The sequence below is a fragment of the Mchenga conophoros genome, linkage group LG11 (genome assembly GCF_057382185.1).
Source record: "Mchenga conophoros isolate Kocher_MC1m ecotype Shallow Benthic linkage group LG11, M_conophoros_male_GT1.1, whole genome shotgun sequence".
Lineage (NCBI taxonomy): Eukaryota > Metazoa > Chordata > Actinopteri > Cichliformes > Cichlidae > Mchenga > Mchenga conophoros.
Window position 1 is genome coordinate 31499147 of NC_140536.1, and position 25132 is coordinate 31524278.

The 25132-nt window shown below is 39.1% G+C and overlaps 3 protein-coding genes across 6 annotated transcripts in view; 2 read left to right on the forward strand and 1 right to left on the reverse strand.

Annotated features, from left to right (window-relative positions):
• The window catches only part of hormad1 (HORMA domain containing 1), a 32877-nt gene extending 22168 nt beyond the window's left edge, over window positions 1-10709 (reverse strand). Inside the window, exons 1-16 of one of the 4 annotated variants that reach the window (XM_085292506.1) lie at window positions 10626-10708; window positions 10071-10105; window positions 8262-8406; window positions 8089-8152; window positions 7354-7390; window positions 7186-7206; window positions 6962-6988; window positions 6581-6648; window positions 5961-6112; window positions 5046-5203; window positions 4830-4880; window positions 4320-4380; window positions 4031-4083; window positions 3207-3290; window positions 2304-2361; window positions 1283-1329 (exon numbers count right to left, since the gene is read on the reverse strand). In XM_085292506.1, coding sequence (XP_085148632.1) covers window positions 1298-1329; window positions 2304-2361; window positions 3207-3290; window positions 4031-4083; window positions 4320-4380; window positions 4830-4880; window positions 5046-5203; window positions 5961-6112; window positions 6581-6648; window positions 6962-6988; window positions 7186-7206; window positions 7354-7390; window positions 8089-8152; window positions 8262-8406; window positions 10071-10105; window positions 10626-10677 — 1098 coding nt within the window. In that variant the 5' untranslated portion in view covers window positions 10678-10708 and the 3' untranslated portion in view covers window positions 1283-1297. Of the gene's footprint in view, window positions 1-1282; window positions 1330-1656; window positions 2362-3206; window positions 3291-4030; window positions 4084-4319; window positions 4381-4829; window positions 4881-5045; window positions 5204-5960; window positions 6113-6580; window positions 6649-6961; window positions 6989-7185; window positions 7207-7353; window positions 7391-8088; window positions 8153-8261; window positions 8407-10070; window positions 10106-10625 lie in introns of those variants that run through there. The other 3 variants (XM_085292504.1, XM_085292507.1, XM_085292505.1) reach the window with 3 other exon arrangements.
• On the forward strand, window positions 10679-18685 carry ensab (endosulfine alpha b). Its single transcript, XM_085292509.1, has 3 exons — window positions 10679-11051; window positions 13619-13741; window positions 15054-18685. Exons 1-3 carry the CDS (start codon window positions 10836-10838, stop codon window positions 15222-15224), a joined length of 510 nt encoding a protein of 169 aa, XP_085148635.1. The 5' UTR covers window positions 10679-10835; the 3' UTR covers window positions 15225-18685.
• Window positions 18686-19652: 967 nt separating this feature from the next.
• Window positions 19653-21631, forward strand: mcl1b (MCL1 apoptosis regulator, BCL2 family member b). Its single transcript, XM_085292508.1, has 3 exons — window positions 19653-20255; window positions 20482-20732; window positions 20857-21631. Exons 1-3 carry the CDS (start codon window positions 19805-19807, stop codon window positions 20971-20973), a joined length of 819 nt encoding a protein of 272 aa, XP_085148634.1. The 5' UTR covers window positions 19653-19804; the 3' UTR covers window positions 20974-21631.
• Window positions 21632-25132: the final 3501 nt, after the last annotated feature.

The window sequence follows — 25132 nt, forward strand, 5'->3', positions numbered from 1 at the left end:
ATCTCTGCCAACTATCTGATTCCAAGGGGTTAACTGTGAGCAGGGCACTCTGCTGGGGAAGCGCTAATCAGCTCGGAAACATTTGCTGCCCTTCTGGCAAGGTCAAAAGGGTCACGGTCCCTGGGCTGGATGTCCACTCCATCCTGTGCTCCTCCCCCATTGCTGTAAAGCCCAGCCTCCCCTTGGGGCCTATAGGCCCTGCAGGCACAATCACTGCAACGCCACTATAGGCCCACAGAAGCTGGCTTTAATCTATATGGAGCCCTGGGATGGACTGCGGCTGTCTGTCCATCAGCCTGTCAGTGTGTCTTGCCTTGACCGTACATAAGCAGCCATGGACCAGAGCTATCGACTTAGACAATCCGAACCCACATTTGTGATTGGTTTGCAGAGCCATCCGGTGGGCCCCTCCTGCTGTTTGACCAGGTGATTGATCTGTTAACACTGGCCACTGGACGTGTGTCTCTGAATTTAATTTCAGAATTCATTTCTGTGGGACGTGTGTGTACAGAAATGATGTAGAGTCCCAGGATCAAATGAAGGATTGATGGTTTCATCTGATATCTAAGTAAAAATGCAATTTAGATTTCTTTTCCACCCTTTATCATTAGATATTTGGAACGTGCCTAACAGGAACACTGACCAACCCTTAAAGCATGGCCTTATATCATTCTTACAATTTTAACAAAAATGTGAACAGTGTCTGCGTCTCTAAGCATTAAAGTCTTGAATCACCAGAGGTTAACCCCTTTGAGTGAAGATAATTTCTCAATATTTTTATTTGTCAGGCCATTATATTTTCCAGGCCTTGAGGCATTTTTTCTTTGTAACAATATCTCTACTATAACTGAGATACTGTTTATCAACAATACATGAAAACACCTGTAAAGAAGCCTTTGTTGTCAAGGCATTTCATCACTTATCAACAGCAAGAGAATCTCCTGCTGTTAAAATAATAAAAATGCTGAAAAGGGCACTAAAGTCAGGCTGAGAGGTTAGGTAACCCTGATTCATTTCACAGCTCATAAAGAGCACCAACGCATCGGTGAGTGGGTATTGTCCACCATGGATTTCCCAGTCCATTCTGCTTTATGCTTCTCTGTTTTCAGAAATGCCCATAAAACACAAAGACTATGAAATAAATGTGACGACCAAGACAATGCCTGAGTTAGGAAGTGAGGGCTGATTTGATGGAGTCTCTCTTTCTCCACTCTGGCCTGCTGCAGACGTGGGGAGAGGGGGCAGGCTGCTTGGATATGCATCACAAAGGCTTCCTGCAGTATTGATCTGCAGTGGGTTAAGGCAGTCTATCAGCAAATGTCCCTCTCTCTGGGAAAAACAATAGATTAAAAACACACAGCTTGCAGGGCGGGAGGCTGCTGATGGGCCCTTATCTGGGCCCAAAGGTCACTGTGTACAGATATAATCCACTTTCACTTAACAGCTTCATTTAAGGCACCTCGCATGCAAATGGTGGCATTTCAGGGTCTATTCAAAGACTGAGGTTTTGTTTTTCCAAGAGGCAGGCAGGGTTTTTTTAAACATTCTTTCAGAGATGGGTTGAAAGTGTTCAGTGCTTAAGCTTTAGTGGTTGAGTACATCATCTTTTCCCAAATCAAGAAATGACCACAGTGTTTTTATGACACCTAATAATGAAAAATGTATCATCTGAAAAAATTTAAATGCCCTATTTTATTCATAAGATATTGACACAGCAGGTAGTGCTGCATATTTCATTAAACTGGAGCTCTGTCACTCCAGTGGAAAATGTATAAACCCTTACACTATGGAGCAAATAAATGCACAAACTTAGAAATACAGCAAAAATATCTATGTGTAAAAACTCATTTTTATAATTTACAGCCAAATTTGTAGTACCTTGTCCCCCTTTCCACTAACAAGTTGAAAACACAGGTTATACTTTGATGCCCTCTTTCTATTTAATTAAAGTTTGCAAACTGATTTATACATAGGGCATATATAATGGTTACAATAAAACAAACAACCATTAAAAAGTAACAAACACTGTTTTGGGCATAGGTATTCCAACATTACTGATGAACATCATTTAACAATGTATTTCAGATCACTATGTCATTCAAACAACAAACCTAACCATCGGACAGTAATGGCACAACCTCAAAATGTTTCTGAAACATCGCCAAAAAAAGTCAGTAACACGTTCTAAAAATCAAACTGTGGAACTTGTGATCAAAATCGAAATTCAAAAAAGAAAAAACATCACTGCTGGATTAACAGTAGGCTGTGATGTCAGTAGCGTTCTTTAGGCTCGCTAAACTTACGTTTCTTCGTAGGCAAGTCGGTGGACGGCGTTTCCTGACTGGTGGGAAACTGAGAAGCCTGAAAACAGCAGAAGAAACATGCATTTGACATTTAGTAAAGCACGGCTTTATGTGTCTACTGACAGGCACCATCCCACTCTGAGAAACCAAAGCGACCAGTGTTGACTCATCTGTGGAACAAACGGTTCCTACGCATTTTCCACTTATTAATCCTAAATCTGCAGAACACATCTTGGTTATGCACGAATACTGCAGTATTATCAAACAAATCAAATCGTGTTTTTACGAACCGAGTGATAGGTCATGTGAGGACATGTTTCCACCCACATTTACATTTCTTTTGACAACAGGTAGTAGTTTTGGATAAACTACCAAATTATTTTCATTTATTTAACTACAGTCTGTTTGTTGCCCATGCATGCTTAGGTTTGTCTCCTGCTGACAAACGTAGAGAAACACACTTTACTTTTCCAACCTTGCAAAATCTACAAAAGTCTGTATAATAAAAAGAGTTTTCATTATTACAGAATTACAGAAGATGTTAGCAATGCTACTTAAGCAGCTACATGACCATTTTCATGCCTGATTTTGTGCTTACTTTTTGTGCTTGAAGACCATTACATCCTAAATGAGCAGAGATGACCTTATTGGGCCCATATCTATTATATATTTCAAAGATGTGCCTGATTAAGACATCAGGTTTACATGATAATATAGTAATTGCTGCCTTAAAAAAGGCAACTAGTCTTCCACTGTTCAAAATGTTACAAACTCTAGAGAGTTTCATAAGTACAATTTCAATTTCTGCACAGTTACAAAGTGTTTTAGTGTGGAGGGGGTTGTCAAGCTGTAATAGAGTGAGGCGAGGACCTGTAGCTAATAGGTTTTAAATGTTAGACTGACCATAGTTGGCTTGATGATCCTTCCACTCCTGGTCCTTTTCGTCCCCACCTCCATATAAGAAGTCTTCTTCACCAGAGTGTCCATCTGACAGAGGAGAGATGATCCTTAAAGCCAGTGATTATTAAGTACACTTGAGGCACTCGGCTGCCGTCAGCATTTTTGCGTTTTGAACAGATTAGAGGTCCTTAACTTTTTAGTATTAGCATTTATAGCGCTCTTGAAGGCAAAGTTAACCCCCCACATTTCTGGATAATAACACTGTTTTTTTGTAAATAGTGCAGACTTTCAGCTTTAACTCAAGGATTCACAAAAATAATGCATTAACTGTTTCATTCCTTTTATTGAGTCTCATAAATGGTTTCCTTAACTTGTATCTCTTTGGACCTCATAGTAAGAGTTTCGATGAACAGCTACAAGATCAACATTTGGAATCAAATCCAGATCTTTATTTTTATTTTTTCTATCTGTCATGGAAACATTAGGGGATAAGCCTCACCTCGCCATAAACCTCCACATCAGTTAACCAGTCAATTTTACAAAACAGTTCTTGAAACACTTTTTTAGTTTCAGCTCCCAAAAAACGCTAGAATATCAATATTCAGAATGCTCAGATACAAAATATTATAATTTCTCCTATAACTTCTCAAAAGAAGTTTTTCTTTGGTTTGGCTTTTATATTTTGAGTCGATGCAACAAACAACAACAAAGCTACAAACCACAGGCATATGTAACAGATATAGTGCATTTTAACGGCCAAGTCGTCATATATTTTTAAATGTCACCTGTTCACAATGTGTTGAGCATCATCAGTGAGTCACACATACCTCTGTGACTTCCTCACAAGTATTGATCTCCTCATGACAGCTCACCTGCACCTCTAGAATTCATAAAACACAAATACCTTAAGATTGTTTTAGTTCAGCTTGAGTTATTATTATCATATTTAGTCAAGACTACTAACAGAGTCTAGCAATAATATTTATTCTACATCTTTCAGTTTAAGATTTTTCAGTTTATTAACTGAGACATCCTGAAAATAAGTTTAACAAAATAAGATGGGAGACTTTCAGTTATTGCTTTGTTTTAGACTGTTTTATGTTTACAGATTTTTACCAGTGTTCTCCAGGATTGTGTTCTCCTTTTGAGCCTCCTCCACACATTTAGGGTCTTCACTCTATGGGGTTACAACAGCTTTACTGAACATCATGACTGGAAAATGTCAAAACTTACCACAATGACAAAATGCTGACACTGACTCACCGGTTTTTGCATCATTTAGGTACTTCCCACTTTGTATGTTAGTAGTGAAGCTACTACTTCAGTGCATTGGACAATGATCTCAAGAACATACTTCATTCTAACATAAAATGAATATGTAGAGCACATTTTCGAGGAAAAAAAGCAGGAAAATTTGTAAAATCTGCTATAAAAATGACAACGAGTTATACACATCATGTTGATTTACCAGGGTTATGTAAATAAAACACATTTAGCAATGCTTTTTTGGCCATTGTAAAGACTATTGTGTCTAAAATGATAATGTGCTATTACGCAGGATAAATAATACTGTAAACAACATAAATCACTTAATGGGCTAAAAAAACCAAGTATTTGTCCACTGACCTGGGTGATGGCATCTTCTTCATCTATCTTCAAGACCCACTTTTCCTCCACCTGAATAATTAAAGAATATGCCTTATTGAGCTCTCAGAAGGGCTAATATGAAAAAGCTGCACATTTAACATAAACCTCATGAAAAAGAAAGACAAAAACCTTTATATGCATTTTAATGTCTTTTATCACTTTCTATCCCTTTATCTTACAGTTCTCTCAATTAACCTGCTCTAGCCTGTGTCTTTCTGTTGCCATGTCAAACTTTAAGGTATGGTAGGGGCTGACCACCTCCCCCATGGTCAGTTTGACAGGTTCCTGTTCAAACTCCATAGTGTCACAGTCAGCCTCCCTAAAGCCGGGTGGTTGGTATGCCTGAGGAGTAACTGGAAAATAAAAAAGCAAACACAGAGTGAAGCAACAGTGAAAGGGAAAATCAGCAGCTTTTTCAAATACGCAGACCAGCCTGTTTTGAACCAATGACCATGCCACATTCAAAGTCAGGGCAGGCAGTTCTTCCAAGTCACATTGTTATTGCCCATATGAGTGTTACAGTCTCTCTGCGAAACAATGAAGTTTCTGGATGGAGCACTCTCCAGCACCCCATCCAGTGACTCCAAGAGGGCTGGGTACTCTCAACTGCTGTCTGGCGCATGGGCTGGGTTTCTCACTATGTTATTGTGTGATTAGATACTTGCATTAGCTGAATAGATATATAATGTGTGAGTATGTGTAGAAACTTAGTGGCAGTAAAAAAAACAAAAAAGTTAATGAACTGTTGTTAATATGTTAATATTCACTTGGACACCATTTGAGGAAAATATGCAAATCGTAACAACACACTGAAAAATTTTCTGTTTTTCCTGCGTATGAATCATCTAAACCCAGACCTTCATCTCTTTTTGTCTACTTTTCAAAAAACAGAAAAGCACATCACCATTGTTGAATAACTGCCAAAAAAGATCAAAGCTGGGGCACATATGAGACATCAAGCAGCACCACCTAAAACACTGGATTTAAGAGTCTTTATTGTGATTGGTATAATGAATTAATAAAAAAATAATAATAAAAATGTTCAAAGCCTTAAAAAAATGTGGGTTCTATATAATTAATGCTAATCATTAATTTTGATGTGAGTGTTACCATCGTCATAGTAAGCCAGCTTCATGTTGAGGTAGACATTTTCTGGCAGAGGGCCCAGGTACTGCATCACAGTGTAGAGCTTCCTCACCAGCAGGATGATGGCTTTCCTGGTGTTTCCACATGACATTGATGAGACTTTGATGTTGTTATTGCTGATCAAGAAAGTCAAGCAAGAAGAAAAATGAGCATAAAAGGGCCCGCTACTTCAGCTGCTCTGCCAGACAATCATTACACTGGCAGGTAAAGGGTATATAGTTTCTTGGGGTGGTCTAACATAAGCCAGTCACTCTGAAGTCACATTTCAAAGATGATGCAGTTGGAGAGATGTTAAGAGCTCCACCCTTAAATTCAGTTGTAGCCCAGTGCTGATACAATGATATAGTAATCATTCTTTCAAGGCTTCGATTTATTGACACAATAACAGACATATCACCTTGGGTTTAAGTTTTACTCATACATAAAACTCTTTAAGCTCCTCACTTCTTTTCTCCAACTTTCAAGCAACTTCTGGCCCGAAGAAAGACAGGCAAATTCAAAGATTGACTAGGTAACAATTAAAACAGAAACTCAAGTTAATTTCTCATACGTGAGTGTAATCTGTAAGCATAAACACACCCCACCTTTCAAAATCCATGTGTGCCCCTGCTGCAGAGTACTGGATCCTAAAGTGGTAAAACTCGGTCACTTTCTGAAAAAGACGACATGCCAGATGTTATAGGTAATCACTATGGAGACAGTAAACGGAAAATGGACCACTTCTTATATATCACTTTTCTACTCTACTCAAAGTGCCTCATTCACCCAATAATACAAGAACTTTTTTCTACAACCAGTTTCTTTCCATCTAACGGTCACACACATTCATACCCCAATGAACACATGGGACAGCAACCTTGGGTTCAGTATCTTGCCCATAGATACTTAGGCATGCAGACTGTAGACTGGAGCAGCCTTCAAATTGTTAAACAGTGAATATTGCAAAAAGATAACCTGATATTTACCTGTGGGTTCTCTGGGTCGGTATAAATCTAAAAAATAAGGCCAAATGGACAAACATCAGTACCGCATAGAATATAAGACTAAATTATCTAAAACATTACAGCTCTTCCAACATTTAGTTGCTCATGTGTTAGATACACTCGCTTTTCCAGGCTGACCCTAACTGGTTTTAATACAAAGAGTCATTATTCAAGAACACACATTCAAGTATTAGCAAAATACTCACAGATATAATGACTGTCCGAAGCTGGTGAGGAAGAAAAAACAACATTTTGACTGCATTAGTTGCTCTGATACAAAAAAAAGTGGAAATTACAATTTATTTTTTTAAATCTCCCCTAACGTATGTGTACATTACAAATCTTCTGACTGATAAAGGTCAAATGTGACTTACGTATTTCTTTTCGATGGCATCAAAACATCCTTGCATCCTGGTGGAAATTAAAAACAATTATGATCCATAGAAAAAATAATAATTAAAATTAAGCACAAAAAATGAAACAAGAACAAGGAGCCACTGAAATTATTTCTTGATTAACAAACTGGCATTAATTTAATTGTAATGTAAATTTAAAAGAAATTAAAAAAAAACTAATTTCTTCAACAACCTGTCCCTTATTTACACTGTTACACACTTGAAACTGTTGCGTGTAACATAACAATATACTTCTCATCTCATTTTCCATGACCCTAAGAGCTAGAACGTTTTATTTATGAAGCATAATTGTCTGTTGCACTAATTAGATTATATTTGTTCACTGCATGTAAATATCTTCTTGATGAAAACAGATCAAGAATATCATTTCAACTTCACCAAGTTCAATCAAGTTCAATTTTTGACCAACCACAAAAGATATGATGGTCTTATTTTTACCTTGTAGGTCTGTTTGTCTACCTATGGTAAAACATAGTTCTGGTGACACCTACTAAAACGAGAACTATCATAAAGTACCTCTGTAGGGGTTTGTCTATGAACAGATTTTGTCAAAGGGATAACACTGGAAGACAAAATCAAAACTGGTACATCACAATGGAGCAGTTGATATGACTCCACAAGATGGTGTCTATTTGGCTTTAGTGACCCTAATAAACAGCTCTTGCTAGCAAATGTCAAGCTGCTGTAATTTACCACTGAAGAATCTGAGTGGCACCAGGACAGCTGTGCTCCTCTCTGAGGATCATCACTTGCTGATCTAAAAAGAAAAAATAGAACGCGTGAATGTTCTATGGAACTTTTTCCAGGTAAGTGAACTTGAAAGCTAATAGGATGTACAGTCAAATTAGGTTCATATGTAATCTAACCTTCCACATATTTTTTCCCATAGGCTTTCCCCGGGAAAATGCCCCTGAGGTATGTGATGCCAGATACTGCAATGGCCAGAAGCTTCTTCATAACAACCAATGACTGCTGCTCCGAGGCAATCTGATTAGGAAACAGCTGAGTGCTCTGTATGAGTGAAACAAATTAATCAGACTCAGCACTGCTTAGTCATGACAGGTAACACAATTATTAGAAATCCTGCCCTCCAACAGCTGCGTTTCAGCTATAGCACCTTATTTAATACATACACAAACAGAATTTTTCTAATCTTTGTGGACCTCAATATTAGTGCCACAATTTGTTTCTGTGTAAGTCTGTTGATATTTGGAAAAAAAAGCACTGATGTTATTTCACCCATGATGCAACTTAAATAATTACTTATGAAACATGCATGACAAACAATACTTTTATCACAAACCAAGTGACTCTACTGTTAGTATATCTCATATCTCAGCATAGTGTGCCGTGTGTTCTTACAATGAAATCTTAGAAAACTGGAAAAGTGATGGACAAAGGTGGCAAGCCTTAAAAACTATCTACAGCAGTTTTATTGGCTTTCAGTATCTGTACCATGTCCTTCAAAAGTCTTAAGTCTCATTATAAATAGTCTCACTAGAATAGTGGCTTTTAAGAAGCCATTCTTACGGACTGAAATAGCAAGAAAAGGCTGAGGTATGCCACATTACAAAAGAATTGGACTGAAGATTATTGACAACAGTTCAAATGAAATAATTAATCCAAATATGAAAATGTTGTTGCAAATCAACATTAATATGTACAGAGGTCAGGAGAGAGGTACAGCACTGAGTGTCTACAGCCATCTGTAAAACACAGTGGAGGCTCTGTTATGGATTGGGGTCAGTGATACTGGATAGCTTGTCAAAAGTGTAATTATGAATGCAAAAAAGTAACATTAGATTTGATCCACCATGCAGTAGCAGCTGGAAAGCATCTGATTGACAACAGCTTCATTTTTCTGAGAATCCTCAGAAAAATGGACCTGAAGAAGGAGCTGCTGACCGTCTTCTACTGCTGCTCCATTGAAAGTGTGCTGACATATTGCATCGTTGTATGGTTCTCCAGCTACACCACAGCACACAGACTCAAGGACAGCTTTTACAAGAGGGCAATAGCCCTAATCAATGCAAATAGCTGACCTGATTGGCTACCTCCCTGGACTTTTTTGGGGGGGAGGTAACAACGGTAAAAACAATAACAATAACAATAATAATATTTATATTTATAACAAGTTGCAATAATAACAGTGTGCAGTACACATACACTTCTTCTTCTTCTTCTTTTTTATTACTAAGTTAATATACTGTGTTGTGTTTCTGTTGCGTTGTGATGTGTCATATCGTGTTGTGTTGTGTTATATGTAGTGCCGACGTAGGACAGTTTTCCAATTTCATTGTACTACTGTACTATGTATGACTGTGCAATGACAATAACGAGTTATCTTATCTTATCTTTCAGCATAACAATAATCCCAAACACACTGCTACTGCAGTAAAACCATACATGAATGAATCACTTCTTGAAGGACATTCAAAGCTCTGCTTTGGATGTTGGCTTCCTTTTGTTCCATTCCCACTAAAGGTGATTCCACATTATTTCAATAATGTTGACGCCTTGGCTCTTGCACTAATAGTGATCCATTGTTAATACAAAAACTACTTTTTACAAAACTAAAAACTGCCGTTGGAAAAAAAGGAAACTGCCTGCTAGCTAAGCAACTTAGTGTTTGCAGGATTACATCACAATAAAATCATATGAGTAATGTATTTTACCTGTGATGTTCTCACTTGCTGTGCACACGCCATACCTTTGGTGAAAAATAACAACAAAATTTAAAATAAAAAAAAAAGCAAAGCAAAGAGAGAAAATTTGAGGACAGATAGGAGTCTACTCAGAAAACTGTACTTACTGTAAATCGCAACTAGCTAGCTGACCTTCTAGTTTCTAGCTGATGTAGCCCTCTACTTGTCTCTAGCACACTACTTTGACCTACCGTGAAGTTATTCTATAGATTATGCTCTTGTAATTACACGGGAACAATAACCAGAAACACACGGTACAGTCGTTCTGGGGAACTAGGAAATAAAAGCTAACCTTTTGGTGTTAGCTATTATAAAGGTTCCCGCTAAATGTTTAACGGGCAGCAACCTGTAGAAATCAATGGCAGCAACAGGTTCACCACCAGGGAGCCAATCACAGAGTAGGGAGATAAAAACTAAAAACAAAGAGGGCTTCAGAGCCTTTTGTCTACCGCTTTTTGTTTTGTTTTTTTATTGTTATAATTTTGATTTGATATGTCAAACGTTAACTGAAAACTAACGTTTTACCCCAAATATGTTTTTTGTGGTGATTTGTGTTGATGCAGCGCGGCCCCCGCATCGCCTCCGTCTTCACTTTGTAATTTCATTGGCCAACCGGTTGTCAATCACAGCCGGGACACATTCAACGTAATCTTATTGGCTTCGTGTGGGATATTACTCCACTTCTATTGGTTACTGTATTTGTTAGTTACAAGGGAAACGCCGGCCCTAACGGTGATGTCATATGTCGTTACGCCATTTTTGTTGGAGAGCAGTCGTGTTCAGAAAAGCAGGATTAGATCCAGTACAGGTACACAAAACGGTACCTTGAATAATCATCTCTTTGAGTTGGTCCAGCAACCGACGAGACACCTGCGTGTCCTCCACACTCACAAAATGTCGTCAGAAAACCTGGACTCGGATACTCAGGTGGACTACGAGGACGAAAAACAGGTGGGTTTCTGCCTGCTATCTTGATGTTGTTAGCTAACCTCAGAGCATGCTAACTAAGCAGTGGCTAGCATCAGTTAGCATAAGTGTTTGCAGTAAGCTTAGCGCTGCACCAATGCACCGGGGAAGACCTGGAAGATGCGTACAGCCGATATGAGCTGCTCTGTATAATGGAAGTGGTTTAGTTGTAGCTGCCATAGCATAGAAGCACCTTGCTTGTGTGTCACTTTGTTTTGTCCCTTGCTTGGTGTCATTGGCTGGCGAGTCCACAGCAGCTCAGGCCTCATTGGTCTGTACCCGAGGGGGGGTTTACACACTAAATGTGTGGCCTGCGGTCTCCAGATAAAGGCATGACTGGGTAATTTCACTCAGTGCACACTGAGTAAGTAAAGATAACTGCGCTAAAGTCGAATAGAAAACTGTCTTTCCTGAATGGCTAGCAGTTTCTGGATTCCTGGTGGTCTTGCACTGACTGTGACAACCAGCTGCAGTGCTTCCGCATTTCCATACTATGCCATAAGCACAGCAGCGATGCCATGTAGTCCATTATTAGGATCGAGGGTTTGCCAAACATTCTTATGTCAGTATCTGTTAGATTAGTGTTGACACTCGTTAAGTTTATTTACACTGTACCAACAGTGGGGCAGAAATAACAAGATAAACACCCGTGGTGGATGCTAACATTAATGTCAGTATCTATTATCTTTACAAGAAAGATGTTCAGTCCTAACACTATAAAGCAAAGGTTATAATGTAAAGTCTAGTTTTCTCATTTTAAGTACTTTTAACTTTGTTTTTATTATTCACATATCTAAATTGCGTTACTCAATACGAGAAAACTAATGAAAAGTGGAAACTAAACGTTGCCCAGCCTTTACAAGGTAGGAAGTTAAAAATTCAGACTTTGCTTGGCAAACTTGTTGATTTCTGTTTATAACCGTGCATTACTGTTCATGCCCTACTAATCATAAAGTTGAAGGGAATAGAAATTGTTTGTATTGCAGTGACAGATGTTGCTTTATGACTGTTGATATTGTCATAACTCAATTTGAATCATGAGTTTTTGTTACTGAGATTCTGTGTGAATTAAGCTGATGCCACAAAAGGAAATATTATTTTAATATTTCATCTCTTCGTATGGCGACACAGCCTGTGCATTTAAGCTTTTCCAGTAGTTTAAGCAAACCTTATAAACAGGACTTTTAACCCTGTCTGTTGCTTTAAGTGAACAAAAAAAGACAGTCCTTCCTGAGGGGAATATTTAGTTATACTGTAACTAAATATTCCCCAGTTCCACTGTGTACACAAAGACTGTGTTGGAATCTGCAGTTTCCCTGCATCAAAACCAAATATAGTACCTCATAAATTTCTCTTCATGGACCCAAGTGAATCAGCACACTCTGTGCAACACCTCCTCCACCCCCACCCCCCCAAGGGAATCTGTTCATCGGCTTCTGTGTCCTGGGTCACATTTTATCCCTGCCCCAGCAAGCTTTATAGGCTGAGTGCCCTATCTTGTCTCTATAGTGGAAGTAGGTCTATGCTGTGCAGCTCACTTGAGGTGTGTTTATAAGGAATGTCTAAATGCCCTTTGGAGTTTGTCCATTATAGTCTTGCACTAGCCTGTTTTCTGAAATAGTTTTAACATGGAGTCAAGCGCTTGACTCCTGCTGTGTGCACAGGGTGGTGCCCCAGATTAGTAGCTTCAGTATCTACCTGTCGGGTACTTGAATGGCAATGTCTGACTAGTTTTACTAGTATTCGGCAGAGGCATCAGCACAAGCCCTTCCATTGTTTCAGAATTCCCACTGTAGGCTTCAGCAATCTAAGCCTAGCATTGTTTGGACAGCCCGGTCATGTTGTTATTTCTTGACCCAAATTTTCAGATTTTCTCTAAATGTATGACTACATAACATAGTAGTTACTATTACCAGAAACACAGTTGAGCACAAGATCACAATAGGATTTAGCAATTAATAGCATAGATTTTGTGTCTTGTTTAAAAAATGGAAAGTTGCAGAATTCAGCGTTTAGTTTTATAGTAATTTTGAGATTTCAGCTTTATACATTCTAGTTTTATTTTTAATATATGCATAAACAATATTTTGGTCACAAGATCTTTAGCAACACAACTTTCCAATAGAGCTTTAGTTGTTTGTTACTATCATAAGCTTCTAAAATCATTCAGCATTCATTCTTAAGGTCCCTGGTCGTACCAAGTTTCCTCTCAGGCATTATGGTGTTATGAGAGACTGTAAGAGGAGGACAGTCATGCTGTGACTCATGCTATCATGGAGTATATGAAGTTTCCGCTAGTCACTGTCATGCTTTTGAATCCCTTTCACAGCATTACTTTTAGGTGTTTTTAATGTACTGGTCCTGTGCTCCACAGTAAACTTGTAGTCTTTGTGGAAAAAGTTGTAGAATTGCAGGGTGGCCAGAAGTGAGTGGCTATCACATGACCAGCTGTTCTAGTTGTGAACTTTTCTGAAGCTGCATCCACCGACATTTTAAAGGATCCCTGTTTTTCTGCAAAACAAGAGGGTTAAACCTTTTTTTTGTCTCTACAGGACTCTCAAGAGAAAAATGCAAACCCAGTTAAAGCAGAAGAGGCGAAGCTGAAGGCCAAATATCCTGGTCTGGGCCAGAGACCCGGTGGGTCAGACTTCCTGATGAAGAGACTACAAAAAGGAGTGAGTTACTATAGTTTGCCTATGATGCGATCAGAGACAGCAGCAGCCGCAACAGCAGTGGAAAAACAGGACTGTGCGTTAATGAGAGCTTCTCAGAAAACAAGTCATTAAACACCTGCACCCCACGTAAAATTGAAAAAGGATAGCTGTTGTTTTGGTATGGTCAAGCTGCTGTTACTATTATTGAACAACGAACAATTTGAATGTAATTGCAGTGAACATATCTTTAATTTTTAATAAAGATATCAGCGATCTAAAAACCCAACTGATAAAGTTTATGCTCACCTTAGAAACCAAAGAATCAAGGCTCTACCTAGAACCACCATTGAGTTGTTGATTCATCAGTGCTACAAGGGTAAATTAATTGAAACGAAGAGAAAAATAATTTCTCCATCCTCAATAGACTGGAATACAAAGCTGCTAGATTGATGGCACGTGCAGTACAGCTTGTGTGACAGAGTAACTTTAATTTGTATTTTGAACTGCAGAACAGAGCACCCAAAGGAAACTTTAACTCCAATCTCACTTTTCCCGAATTTAAAATTGTATGTCTCTCTCCACCTACACATGCTCTATATGCTTCCACCTCTAGAGGTTGTTGAAAGTCATTCTGGGAAACATGGGTAGGAGTAGGAGTAGCCAAGACATTCAGAGGGAAAAGCGTTTTATCATAAGATAATAAACACTATCAGAGACTGAGGAGGTAGGTAATCTCATACTTAAATTTTTTAAATGTTGAAACATAAGCATATGATTTGATTAAAGAGAATAGCATTACCACTGTGGTATCTTCTCTGATGTGTGAGCACTATCGACATATTTGTTATTGTGCTGGTTCTAGTTCTCTTTAGCTGTTAAACTGAACACTGTTAAATTTATAGTAAGGAACAATATTAAAGAAGGAAATGCAAAGCATGCTTTATAATGATTACAGCTTATATGGTGACTGTATCCTCATTTTATAAAAGGCAATTTGGAAGGAGGTAGAAGATGATGCGGCTGGGTCTTAAAGCTACATTCAGTTAGCATTGTTTCAAATTTTATTAGGCACACACAAAACCGGTTTTTAAAGCTGTTCTGGTTTATGGGTATGATTGTGGTGTTCAGCATTAAAAAAATATGGTAGTTAAACTCAGGCTGCTAAAGATGAGTATGAATTTTCCTCCATCTGTTACACAGGAATACATTTGGAAAGTTTTCTATAGCACTAGTGCAATCAGCAATAACCCTTTGTACAAATATGTAAGCACTGTTCTCAGTATTTAGCATGTCGCTAAACTTTGTAGCACCTCTGCTCTCTCTTTTCACGCAGCAAAAGTACTTTGATTCGGGTGACTACAACATGGCCAAGGCCAAGATGAAGAACAAACAGCTTCCTGTGGCAGGGCCTGACAAGAATCTGGTAACTGGTGACCACATTCCCACGCCACAAGATCTACCCCAGAGGAAGTCCTCCTTGGTGACCAGCAAGCTAGCTGGCTAGCCTTTGTCATTCAAGAAGCACCCTCCCCCCCTTCCCCCCCGGGATTCCCAGCAAGCATCCCTCCTCCACTTCACCTGTGTCCCCAATATGTCCATCCACTCCCCTCTCTTCCTTTTACATCCCCATGCACCACTGGCTTTAACATATCGGGCAGAGTTGTATAAGTTAAAACTCCATTTGCTTATATGTGGGTGGGGCGGGATGGGAGGGACGGAGGTTTAGGCGGCCCACAAGGTCACAGCCTTCTCTGCCTTCCCACAACGCACAGCTCTGCCCCCTCTGTGCACTCTGCGCTACCGCCTCCCTTATATCTTGGTTTTCAGTGTTCCAAGATGCATTACAGTAGGTGTGTGTGTCATCGGGCAGGGGTAGGATGGGATGAGTTAATGCACTTTGTATTCTGTATAGTATTTTTTTTTTTTTTTTCATTTTTGCATCCTGAATGACACCAAAATAATGTGTGTACGGGAGTTAGGAACCATGATCACAATGTGTTCTTTGAGCTTCATCTTCCCTTTCTATGCTGGTAGCTAGCTTCAGCAGGAGGGTTTGGAAGATATATGTGAATAATTGCTTGCTTACCAAATCTGTGAGGGGCAGCTTAAGGGATACTTGGCATTCACTAACACCCTATTGGGAAATGAGTGGAAGTTTCCTTGCATCTCACCCCTTCAGTCACTTCAGTCAAATATAATCTGACGACAACTGCTGCAGTTCATCCAGGCAGGGATTTGAAACACTTTTTTCTCTGTCTGTGTGCTTCTGTTGCTTTTATTTCCTACACCTTTTGCTCCTGTTTCTCTCATTTAAAAAAAAACATGGCTGCATGTTTGTAATATGTAACAAAAAAAAAAAAAAAAAATTAACATGCTTTTGTAACAGGAGTGGAGCAGCTGCTTAGTAAGTGATCAAAACAACCACCTAAAGTCCTGAAATGTCCACAGTCACACTTCTTTACTTGCTTTGCTTTATGCTATTCTGACAATCCATGTACACACGCTCCTGTTTGCTGCCCAGGGTGGGAGCCAGTTGAGTATATCCTGGTATTATTTTTAAAGGCTGGGAACCCTGCCAGCCTATGAGCTCAGCCTTTGTGTGGTTGCTGTTGAGATGCATCAAGATATGTGCTAACTATGAGCCTAAAAGATTTGTTGGGGGGGAAGCACCCTGCATAGTGTATATGCTTCTGTAAATAATACTCAAACAAGCACGTAACTCGTGATAAGCTTAGCGCTTTAAGGACTAAACCGGCTAGCATGCCTGAGAGAAATGGTAGTGCTAAATCAACTCAGTTGGGATTACACCCTAGGATTTCTGGCTTGGATATTCTTTGCTTTAACAACTGAGCCGAATTCCATATTGCAAGCCCAGAGGCTGTGGATACACTTGTCTTTTCAATGTGACTGTTACTATCCAATCATCCTGCTTACATTGCAATGTGATGAGGCAGCTTTGAGCCCACACTGATCTGGCTAGAGATGTAAGGAGTGATGTGGCTTCCACATATCTTTCTGGCTATTTTTGAAGCACTGATGCAAGCACTTCTAAAGGTTTTGTATCCAGCCACAAAAGTCTCATTGAGATGACAAAAAGTACCCAGAGTCGTTGCAGTCATACTTGTGTCTTTCAAGGCCATATGTAAAGTAAATTTTTTTTAGTATTTAAGGGTTGACTATGAAAAAAAACCTAATTCTGACAGTGATTTCTAATTTCATGTAAGAGAATGTTTTAATACTTAAGAATGAACAGTATGTCATAGTGGTTCCCTTAACAGCTGACCTCCTTTCACTGCAGTTCACATAATGAAACACTAACCTTAGTTTAAAAAAAGTTCAACTACTTCACTAAAATCTCAGCTGGAGTATTGCCCTACATTACTACCAGCACGTCGTAGAAGTTTATTCTCTCCAAAACTCACACTACTCATATGGATGTTTGATCTCAGGGGTGTTAGAGGGTAAACGACAGGCAACCTGATAAGTGCAGCTCTATAACGCATCATCACGGGCTTAAAGTGGAACAGGGCATATCTGCAGGAGCGCCAACACTTGCGAAGCAGAGAGAGATTTTATAACACATGGTGAGGGGGTAATCCCACCTGTTATCGTGATTCAGCTTCTGAAACAGGTCAATGGAACGATCGCTAAATCTCTATACTTTGAATGTGCGCCCTTCGCACAGTCAAGAATCTGAACTGGATGCCGGCACTCACTGAGAATCAGTGTAAATTACTGCTTCAGGGAACCTTCACAAACGCACACTCCACCACGTAGGCTAGGTAACAGGGTGCATGCACCATCACGTTCTCGACCTCACTTATTTTTCAATGAGACTTTAAAATGTGTCAAAGTTGCAGTGGGTGAAAGAGGACTGACTTGTGCATATATGCTTGTTGTTGTGGTGGTGTATGAATGCACTGCTTTTCTCTGTTCCAGCTGTTGTAAATAGACTTAAACAGGAAATTATTTTTGTTGTTTCCCACTTGCGTTCCACTCTTTCATAGCCCAAGCTATTTCTGATTCAATGGTTCCTCTCTCCTTTCTGTTTAACACTACTTCTGCTGTATCTTATTGTATCGCAGAGGCTATGTGAATCTGTATCAAATGGAAATATGTGTAAATGCTGCTGATTCAGTCAATGACAAATCTAAGAGAGCATACCCTGTAAAGAACATCTGTCCTCTTGATTCTGCCAGTCTGACTCTTTAAGCATCTCACTTCAAGAGTCATAAAGCTCCTGTGGCAAAAACTGGTTACATGTTAACTATGTTAAACTTCAACTTAAGTGCAGATTCCAAAAAATGTATGTATAAATGCATCGTTGGTTTGGAACAAATGTGTGGTCTAGCCAGATCTTAAAATTCTGAGCTGCTTTGTCACTTTGATAAGAACAGACTATTGTGTTGTGTTTAAAAAGCCTACATTATTTCTGCTTCAAGAAGTAAGCCCAGGTTAAATAAAGAAAAGGTTAATATGCTGTGATGTTATGAAACAACAGTGGAGAGATGTTCTTGAATGCTACCTGATGTTTGGCTTTGCAAGGAGCAGTGCAACAAGAGGAAATAGCTGGGTATGTTTCATACCCAACACACAGGGTGTCTCTTGTTCAGCTATGATAAATATGTGCCAGAATGTATAAAATAATTAACAGGCTGTGTGCTCTGAAGTACTTTTGTGCTGCTTTTACCTTATCTGTTTTCTTGTTTTGCAAGTAATATTTTTTTTTCTTGTGTTCTCTTAATGCATAATTAGTATATTTCATCCTGGCCCAAGACTGCAGGGAAATCAGATGCACCCTTGCTTCCAAGAAAAAAAAGGGTTTACATGATAAACAGGATGACTGGAGAATACAGGAATGATTTTAAGACTTCAGAAGTACAAGGGTACTTGGAATGTTTAAGTTGTGTGGAAGTAGGTGAGAGGATTTTTGTCAGTATTTGAAATAAACTTTTACATTAATAAGGTGCTTTTGTGGGGTTTTGTTTTATGAGTTCAGTTGTTCATCCTTGTTACATGTTAAACAGATGAATTAGCTGCTGATTAAATCCTAAGATTTCTTGCATGGTCAACAGAAGAAATCTTGGGATGAGGCGCAAAACCCGGAATGTTCTGGGTTTAAAAAAAACAGAAGAAGGAAGAAGCATTCTCAGACACACAAACGCATAGGAGGCGCAAGCTTTCATTTAACACTAGGGGGAGGCATAATCATGCAGGTGTGAGAGACGAGCCAGGATGGAAAATTCTAGGTGTTTCTGTTATACCAGCATATAACATGAAAGGTGATGAAAGCTACTAATTAGGATATATTTTGACATTGGCAAAGCAAAGACAGTTCTTTAACTTAAGGAAATGTGTCAACATTGGCATTCTGTCATAGATCAAATGCACTTCTGCTTATGTGAGGATAGGGTTGTTGTAAATCAATGGCACGTTATGGAGCTCGGAGATTTAAGATGATGGTTTCCTATACTCCTTTATTGGTAGATTAGTGTTGGAGTGATATCAAAGGAGTGTAATGGTGTCACTTCCTACCTAGGTGAATGTCCCTCTACAGTGCAACACATCTGTCAGAAGATAATCCAATACACTATAATTTTAACATTATATTTTAACCATAAAGTCTTAAACTACTTTATTATTATTAGTTAAATTAAATTGTGTTTTGCTTTGAGTTTAAAATATTTTACTTTGCTTTATCATTATTATTATTTTTGTTGTTATGTTGCCAAGCGTAGGAAAATAATTAATAATGAGGACATAACAACAGAGTTTTAATTATAACCTCTGTGCGTGTTTTCAGTTGTATTGTTATTATAAATTTTTAGAATTAATTTTGGGAGTGTTTATGACAATGCCTAACACGGTTTAAAGTGGAAATTTTTCCACGCCTACGTCGTGCGTCAGTGAGGACTATAAAAGGCGGACTCAACCGTTTTCAGTGCGTTGCTTCCGCTCGAGAGAAAATGCCAGAGATGAAGCGTTAGGCAAGAAGCTAGCTTTTTGTCAAATATAGCCTAACGCCGATTTTCTTGTCGAAGTATTTTTCGTGTAACAGTTTGGTGTTCGTTTGAAGTTAACAAGATGGCCAACTATATGATGTTGAAAAGGAACCAGTGCACCTTAATGGAATATCTTATTCCTCAAAATGGAGTCTTGGAGGGACCAATGCACTACGGATCGGGAAATTCCTCTCCGCAGAACGCCACAGGCTCCTCTAAAGACTCTAGCAATGGGATTGTGTCCAATGGTACCCCCAAACGGCCGGACAACCTCGAGGTAACCTCAACAAACGGGTATAAAACAAAAGCTATCCGGGACCGGGAGGAAGACGGTTCGTTGCCGAGCACCCCGGAGTTTCATTCGGACAGTGAATCCGACGAGCAGCTGGAGAGAGAAACGAAACTCCTTATTCACAGTTTTTTGGGTGACTTTATTGGACTTTCTCAGCCTCAACGAAAAGAAACCAAAGCACTAAAGACGATGAAAAGAGTTGTTGCGGACGTATTAGAAAAGCACAGATACGCTTACAACGGTAAGTTGAAACCAGTCTGTGCGGATTTTGCACAAAGACCTTTCAGAGCGTTTGTCTGCTTCACTCACAGGCTGCCTTTTAACTGCTTCAAGTCACCACAAGCTTGCAATTTTTAAACCGAGACCAAACTGCTAATATACTAAAATAGAATTTACACATTTCACTAAACTTCGACTTAAAATAAGTGACTTCGATTTTCTGATCTAGTCTAATTTTCTTTTCGCAGGAATGATTAATAAATTGTCATTGGATGAAAGAGACGAGGATATGTCATTTGTCGGTGCTGTAGCGAAGAGCCTCTTTGGAGACCACACGACCAACTGGGGTCGTATTGTCAGCTTTATGGCCTTCGGGGCAGTGGTCTCTCAGCACCTGAAGGAAAAGGGCAGGGACAACTACGTGGCGCTAGTGAGCCAAGAGATTTCTGCATACCTGCTGTCTGAACAGCGAGACTGGATTGTAAAAAACAATGCATGGGTGAGTAGTGACATGATTGGGGGAAAATAACTGCATAACTTCCTTTTATTGTCCCAGAAAGTATTTTGTGCCCAGTGAACATAATCTGCCTCTTTCTTACCCCATCTTTCTTTTTCCTTTCCAGGATGGCTTTGTGGAGTTCTTTCGAGTAGCAGACCCTGAGTCGATAGTCAGGCACACACTCATGGCCTTTGCTGGATTTGCTGGTATTGGGGCAACACTGGCCCTGTTGATCAGGTGAATTTGGTGGACACTGAGCAGCAACCTTTTTTTTTCCTTTTCTTTTTTTCTTTTTTTTTCCTTCCCCATTGGACACCTTTTCAAACCGCTTTCGGGAGGTGGAATGGACAAAAGGAAAAAAATGTTTCAGAAATACATTATTTAATTCAGAAGTCTATTTTTGCTAAAAGATGTCATAATAAAAAGGAAAAAGACATTTTTTTTCCTTTTTTGCTAGTCTTTTTTAAATGATTGTTTACTCACTATATTTTGTTGTATAATGCTTTGGTGGCAGTGGTTTGTAAGAATGACCCAGATCAAAACTAGGAAGCGAAACCTGCATGATTCCAGTTTCCAAAATCCATTCAGATCTTCTACAATCTTTTGAGGATATCTGAAGTCAAGAGAGTGCTGGAGGAGGTGGATTTGCATGAGTGTGGCAGTACTTCCTGATTATGAAAATGCTGGAACTGCACTAGGAGACAAGACCAACAACATGGACTTTTGACTGTAAAAGGATTCTGGAAATTTTGAATCTGTTGAAAAGCTGAACAAGGACTAAGAACAGTTGGGGGGGGGTGGGGGGAGGCTGAGGCTATGTGCTTGAACAGAAAGCAGTCTATGATCCAGCTGTAAGCTACAACCCTGTACAGATCAATTAAAGATATTTAATTTACATAGTTTGGCCTTTTCACACTCTTTGCTTAAAAAGGAAATTCGCAAAAGCAGGAAGTTGGTTAAATCTATGCTCGTTAGTTCTAATGCTGCTTATTTAGGCCTGTGCAGTAAAGTTGACACCTACACATTTGTTAGCCTTTATACAGTCACACCACAACCCAAATGCAGCACAATGGCTGCCATTTCCTAGAAATTTTAGGCTGCAGCAGCACCTTCCTCACACTAAGTGCTCAGCTGCATCCACACTTCTAGGTGCATCTGTAGCAAATTATCTGCAAAGAGCTGGTGCACAATAACTGAATTCAACAAGCAGATTGTGAAACTAGGCTAAAGGAGTTCATAACATCCTGAAATTACATAACATTGTCTACTTCCTGTGTTTTTAGCTACCTAGAGACTAGTGACTTATCACATATGGCACATTTGATTGGGTCTTTGCATTTTTAATGTCTGGGTATATTTTCATGCGTTGATGCAGTTTATTCTAGTTTGTCTTTTAACTGCACACATCTTTAAAGTCTTTGCCATCCAGGAGGTTTCTAAAGTACACTTGACTTCTACGGTGTTCTGCTGCTGTTTTGTTGAAAGCAATCCTGATGCGTGGCTTCACCCATGTTTGTTCAGATCCTCCTGTTGTCTCGGGTTACAGAACAAACACTCACTCAGGTCTCAGGAAGAAATGGAGTGTGTCTCGCCATGGTGATGATCCACAGCAGGCCTACCCTAGTCTTCCCCTGTGGCTAATGTTATCTACCACCCAGGTTACCCCTGTAGTTAACTGTGAAGAACAGACTGGTAGACAATAGGGAATTAAGGCTGAGGTAATTTCATAGAGAAGTTTGCGCAATACCCGAATGGACTGGGTATGCAGAAAAGAAAGCTCTGCAGTGTGAAGCACACAATCTTTAAACAACCTTGAGACTGGTAACTAGGAAGTGTGTGTGTGTGTGTGTATTTCTCCTTCTGAAGGACTAAAGCTGTTTTCCAGCGGTAAGAAGTGGAAGATCTGATATAAAAGAGCAAAAGTGGTGTGCACAAAAAGAGGGAAGCACACTGTCACTACATATTGGCAAACCAATTCTGAAAATGCCAGTAATTTAGACAAATGTAAAAACAAAGATTTTGTATTGAACTGAAAATGAAACAGTTGCTGAAATGGGTGTTGCGCTTGCAAATTTCAAAGTCATTGTGGTTTATACACTGGGATAGGTGGTCAGTAGCAGCAAAGGGAAGCTGTAAGATGAATTCTGTGATAGTCTCACAATATACCTTTTTCTGTTTTTTTTCTTAAACTTTTTAATTTTCCAGCTGCATTAGTTACGTTCAGATACAATAGTGAAGCTGTAAACTGAAAAAGCTCACTCCAACACATCAGCTTGAATTCCTTTCGTGGGATAGTTTGAGGAGTGGTTTAGAAACCTTTGTCTGCACATACCATCACAGAAACTACCCACGCAGAGAGATAAAATGGTTGGGCCTAATCTGTCTTTACTCAGACTGCAGAACTCTTCTGGATATCAGTCAATATACCCCCCTTTGACATTTAAAACTAGTGATTTTGGTCTGCAGCTCATTAGGTTTTTGTTTTATAGTGCCTCTGATAAGGCAGTCTGCCTTAACTCCCATCAGAGATATTCAAAAGTAAACTTCAGAAAACAGTTTTGGTTTCAAGTCAAACCCATTTCAGTTGCTCAAGTGTTTCTTTTGCAATTTTGAAACATGAGCCTGAGGACCTGGCAAAGATGGTATTGGTTAAGTTGCTCTACTTCCTCATAGCAACAGCCCGCCCCTTGATTTTAAAATAAGCAGTGTTTCTGAGAAGTCAGCTGACGCAGAAGTTAATCTTTAACGACGCTGCACACTGTAGAATTCTGAGAACTCTGACCCTGAGATACAAAGATAGGCCCAGTTTTCGCAGTTTGCTTTAACACTGCGTAAAAGGGGAGCAAAATTTGTTAGATTAAAAAGTTAAGTGCTTGCATGCCCTACTAGCCACAAAGAGACAAAACAAGAGTTCAGAGCTGCTTCACTGGTGCAGAATTAGAGGCTTGCACTGTTTACTTTAAGGTTTGAGAGGAAACTTTAATTAAACCTTTGACTAAGTCTGTGCTTGACTTGAAGAGAACCTGTTTAAATAACTGTGCAAAGTATCAGCTGATGGCTCTCCTTTAATGGCAGGAGTTCCTTTGAGCTAAACAAGTTTAAATAAAATGTAAATGGCCTGTATTGAGTGCTAGATCAAATCCTAGTTTCTACACTACATTTTGCAGACATTAAAGCTAAACATTCACTCTGTTACTTTTGGTGGCTGGGGCCCGTTCACAGCCTTTATCTCTGCTGACACTAGTGTCCCACGCTTCTTTGGAATCTGTACCTATAACTGGTTTGCCCAGAAGAGAAACGCCTGTTGAATGTCATTTATGCAAAAAGCAGACATGTGCATGCACATTCTCTCTGATAAAAGCAGCTACAAACCTGTCCTTGTTATAACTCAAACAAGCCTTTCATTCATGCTCAGTTACTTATAAATGGATGTCAACAGTCTGTAAAAAAATAAATGAAACAAACAAGCAAAGAGTACATATGATCTGTTATGTGCTCGTTGTGCAAGAAACCTGCCATGAAAATATTGAAACCACTTTGTGTCATATAGTCCACATTGCAACTCAGTGCTACTTAGATGACATTGCAAAACTTTAAGGACAAATTACAGTTCTATAGATTTACAGACAAATTTAACAAATTTATGAACAACTTTATTCATATGACTGTTCATTAGCGATTGTTTTGCACCACAATGGTTCCATGATACTGGACTTCACTACATCACACTATCTTTTTTTTTTTTTTTCTTCTTCTTTTTATGATAAGATGGTTGACTTCAGTTCACCTTACACCCAGTGGATACCTGCCACCTCGAGTGTCAGAAAGTAGAAACGTGGCTGCAGTCCTTTTTTTTTAATGTGGTATTGTTAGAGGAGATACTATACAACAGTTGCAACAACAACAAAAAGAACTTGAAGGATGTATCAGAATCTGTGAAAGCCCCTGCCTGTGGCTAATATCTCAGTCTTCCTAGGTATTCCTGAATGCACCATTGTAAAGCTCAGCTTAAGTAATTAGCTGATTCGGTGTACCTGGTCTGGAAACAGAATAAAGCCACTCCAGTTCAGAAGTAAGTCCCACTCATTCTGACTTCCCATTTGGCATTTCTCCGTCCATTGTTGCTTTTTGTTAATTAAGCATTCAAATATAAATGAGCCATCTACTGCTGTGTCAGATTGCCATATTGTTTGTCTTTGGGTTTTCAGCTTTAAAATTCTATTTTTCTCCTGTCTAATCATACTTGTGTGTTCTGTGGTAGGAACTGTTCATAGATATGAGTGTCTTGCTCCCATGCATTTCCAAAGCCTTTTTAGCATTGTTGTTGGAAGCGGCTATTTCGGGATGTAGATAAAGGAAACAATGTCTTTAAATAGAAGTGTGTTTGTTTTTAAATAATA

What these genes read in the sequence shown, in the direction of transcription:
- ensab (XM_085292509.1), top strand. Translation starts at nt 10,836, where the DNA reads ATGTCATATGTCGTTACGCCATTTTTGTTGGAGAGCAGTCGTGTTCAG. An exon ending in ACTACGAGGACGAAAAACAG is followed by an intron (nt 11,052 to 13,618) that starts GTGGGTTTCTGC and finishes TTGTCTCTACAG; the next exon opens with GACTCTCAAGAGAAAAATGC. An exon ending in TGAAGAGACTACAAAAAGGA is followed by an intron (nt 13,742 to 15,053) that starts GTGAGTTACTAT and finishes CTTTTCACGCAG; the next exon opens with CAAAAGTACTTTGATTCGGG.
- mcl1b (XM_085292508.1), top strand. Translation starts at nt 19,805, where the DNA reads ATGGCCAACTATATGATGTTGAAAAGGAACCAGTGCACCTTAATGGAA. An exon ending in GCACAGATACGCTTACAACG is followed by an intron (nt 20,256 to 20,481) that starts GTAAGTTGAAAC and finishes TTCTTTTCGCAG; the next exon opens with GAATGATTAATAAATTGTCA. An exon ending in TTGTAAAAAACAATGCATGG is followed by an intron (nt 20,733 to 20,856) that starts GTGAGTAGTGAC and finishes TTTCCTTTCCAG; the next exon opens with GATGGCTTTGTGGAGTTCTT.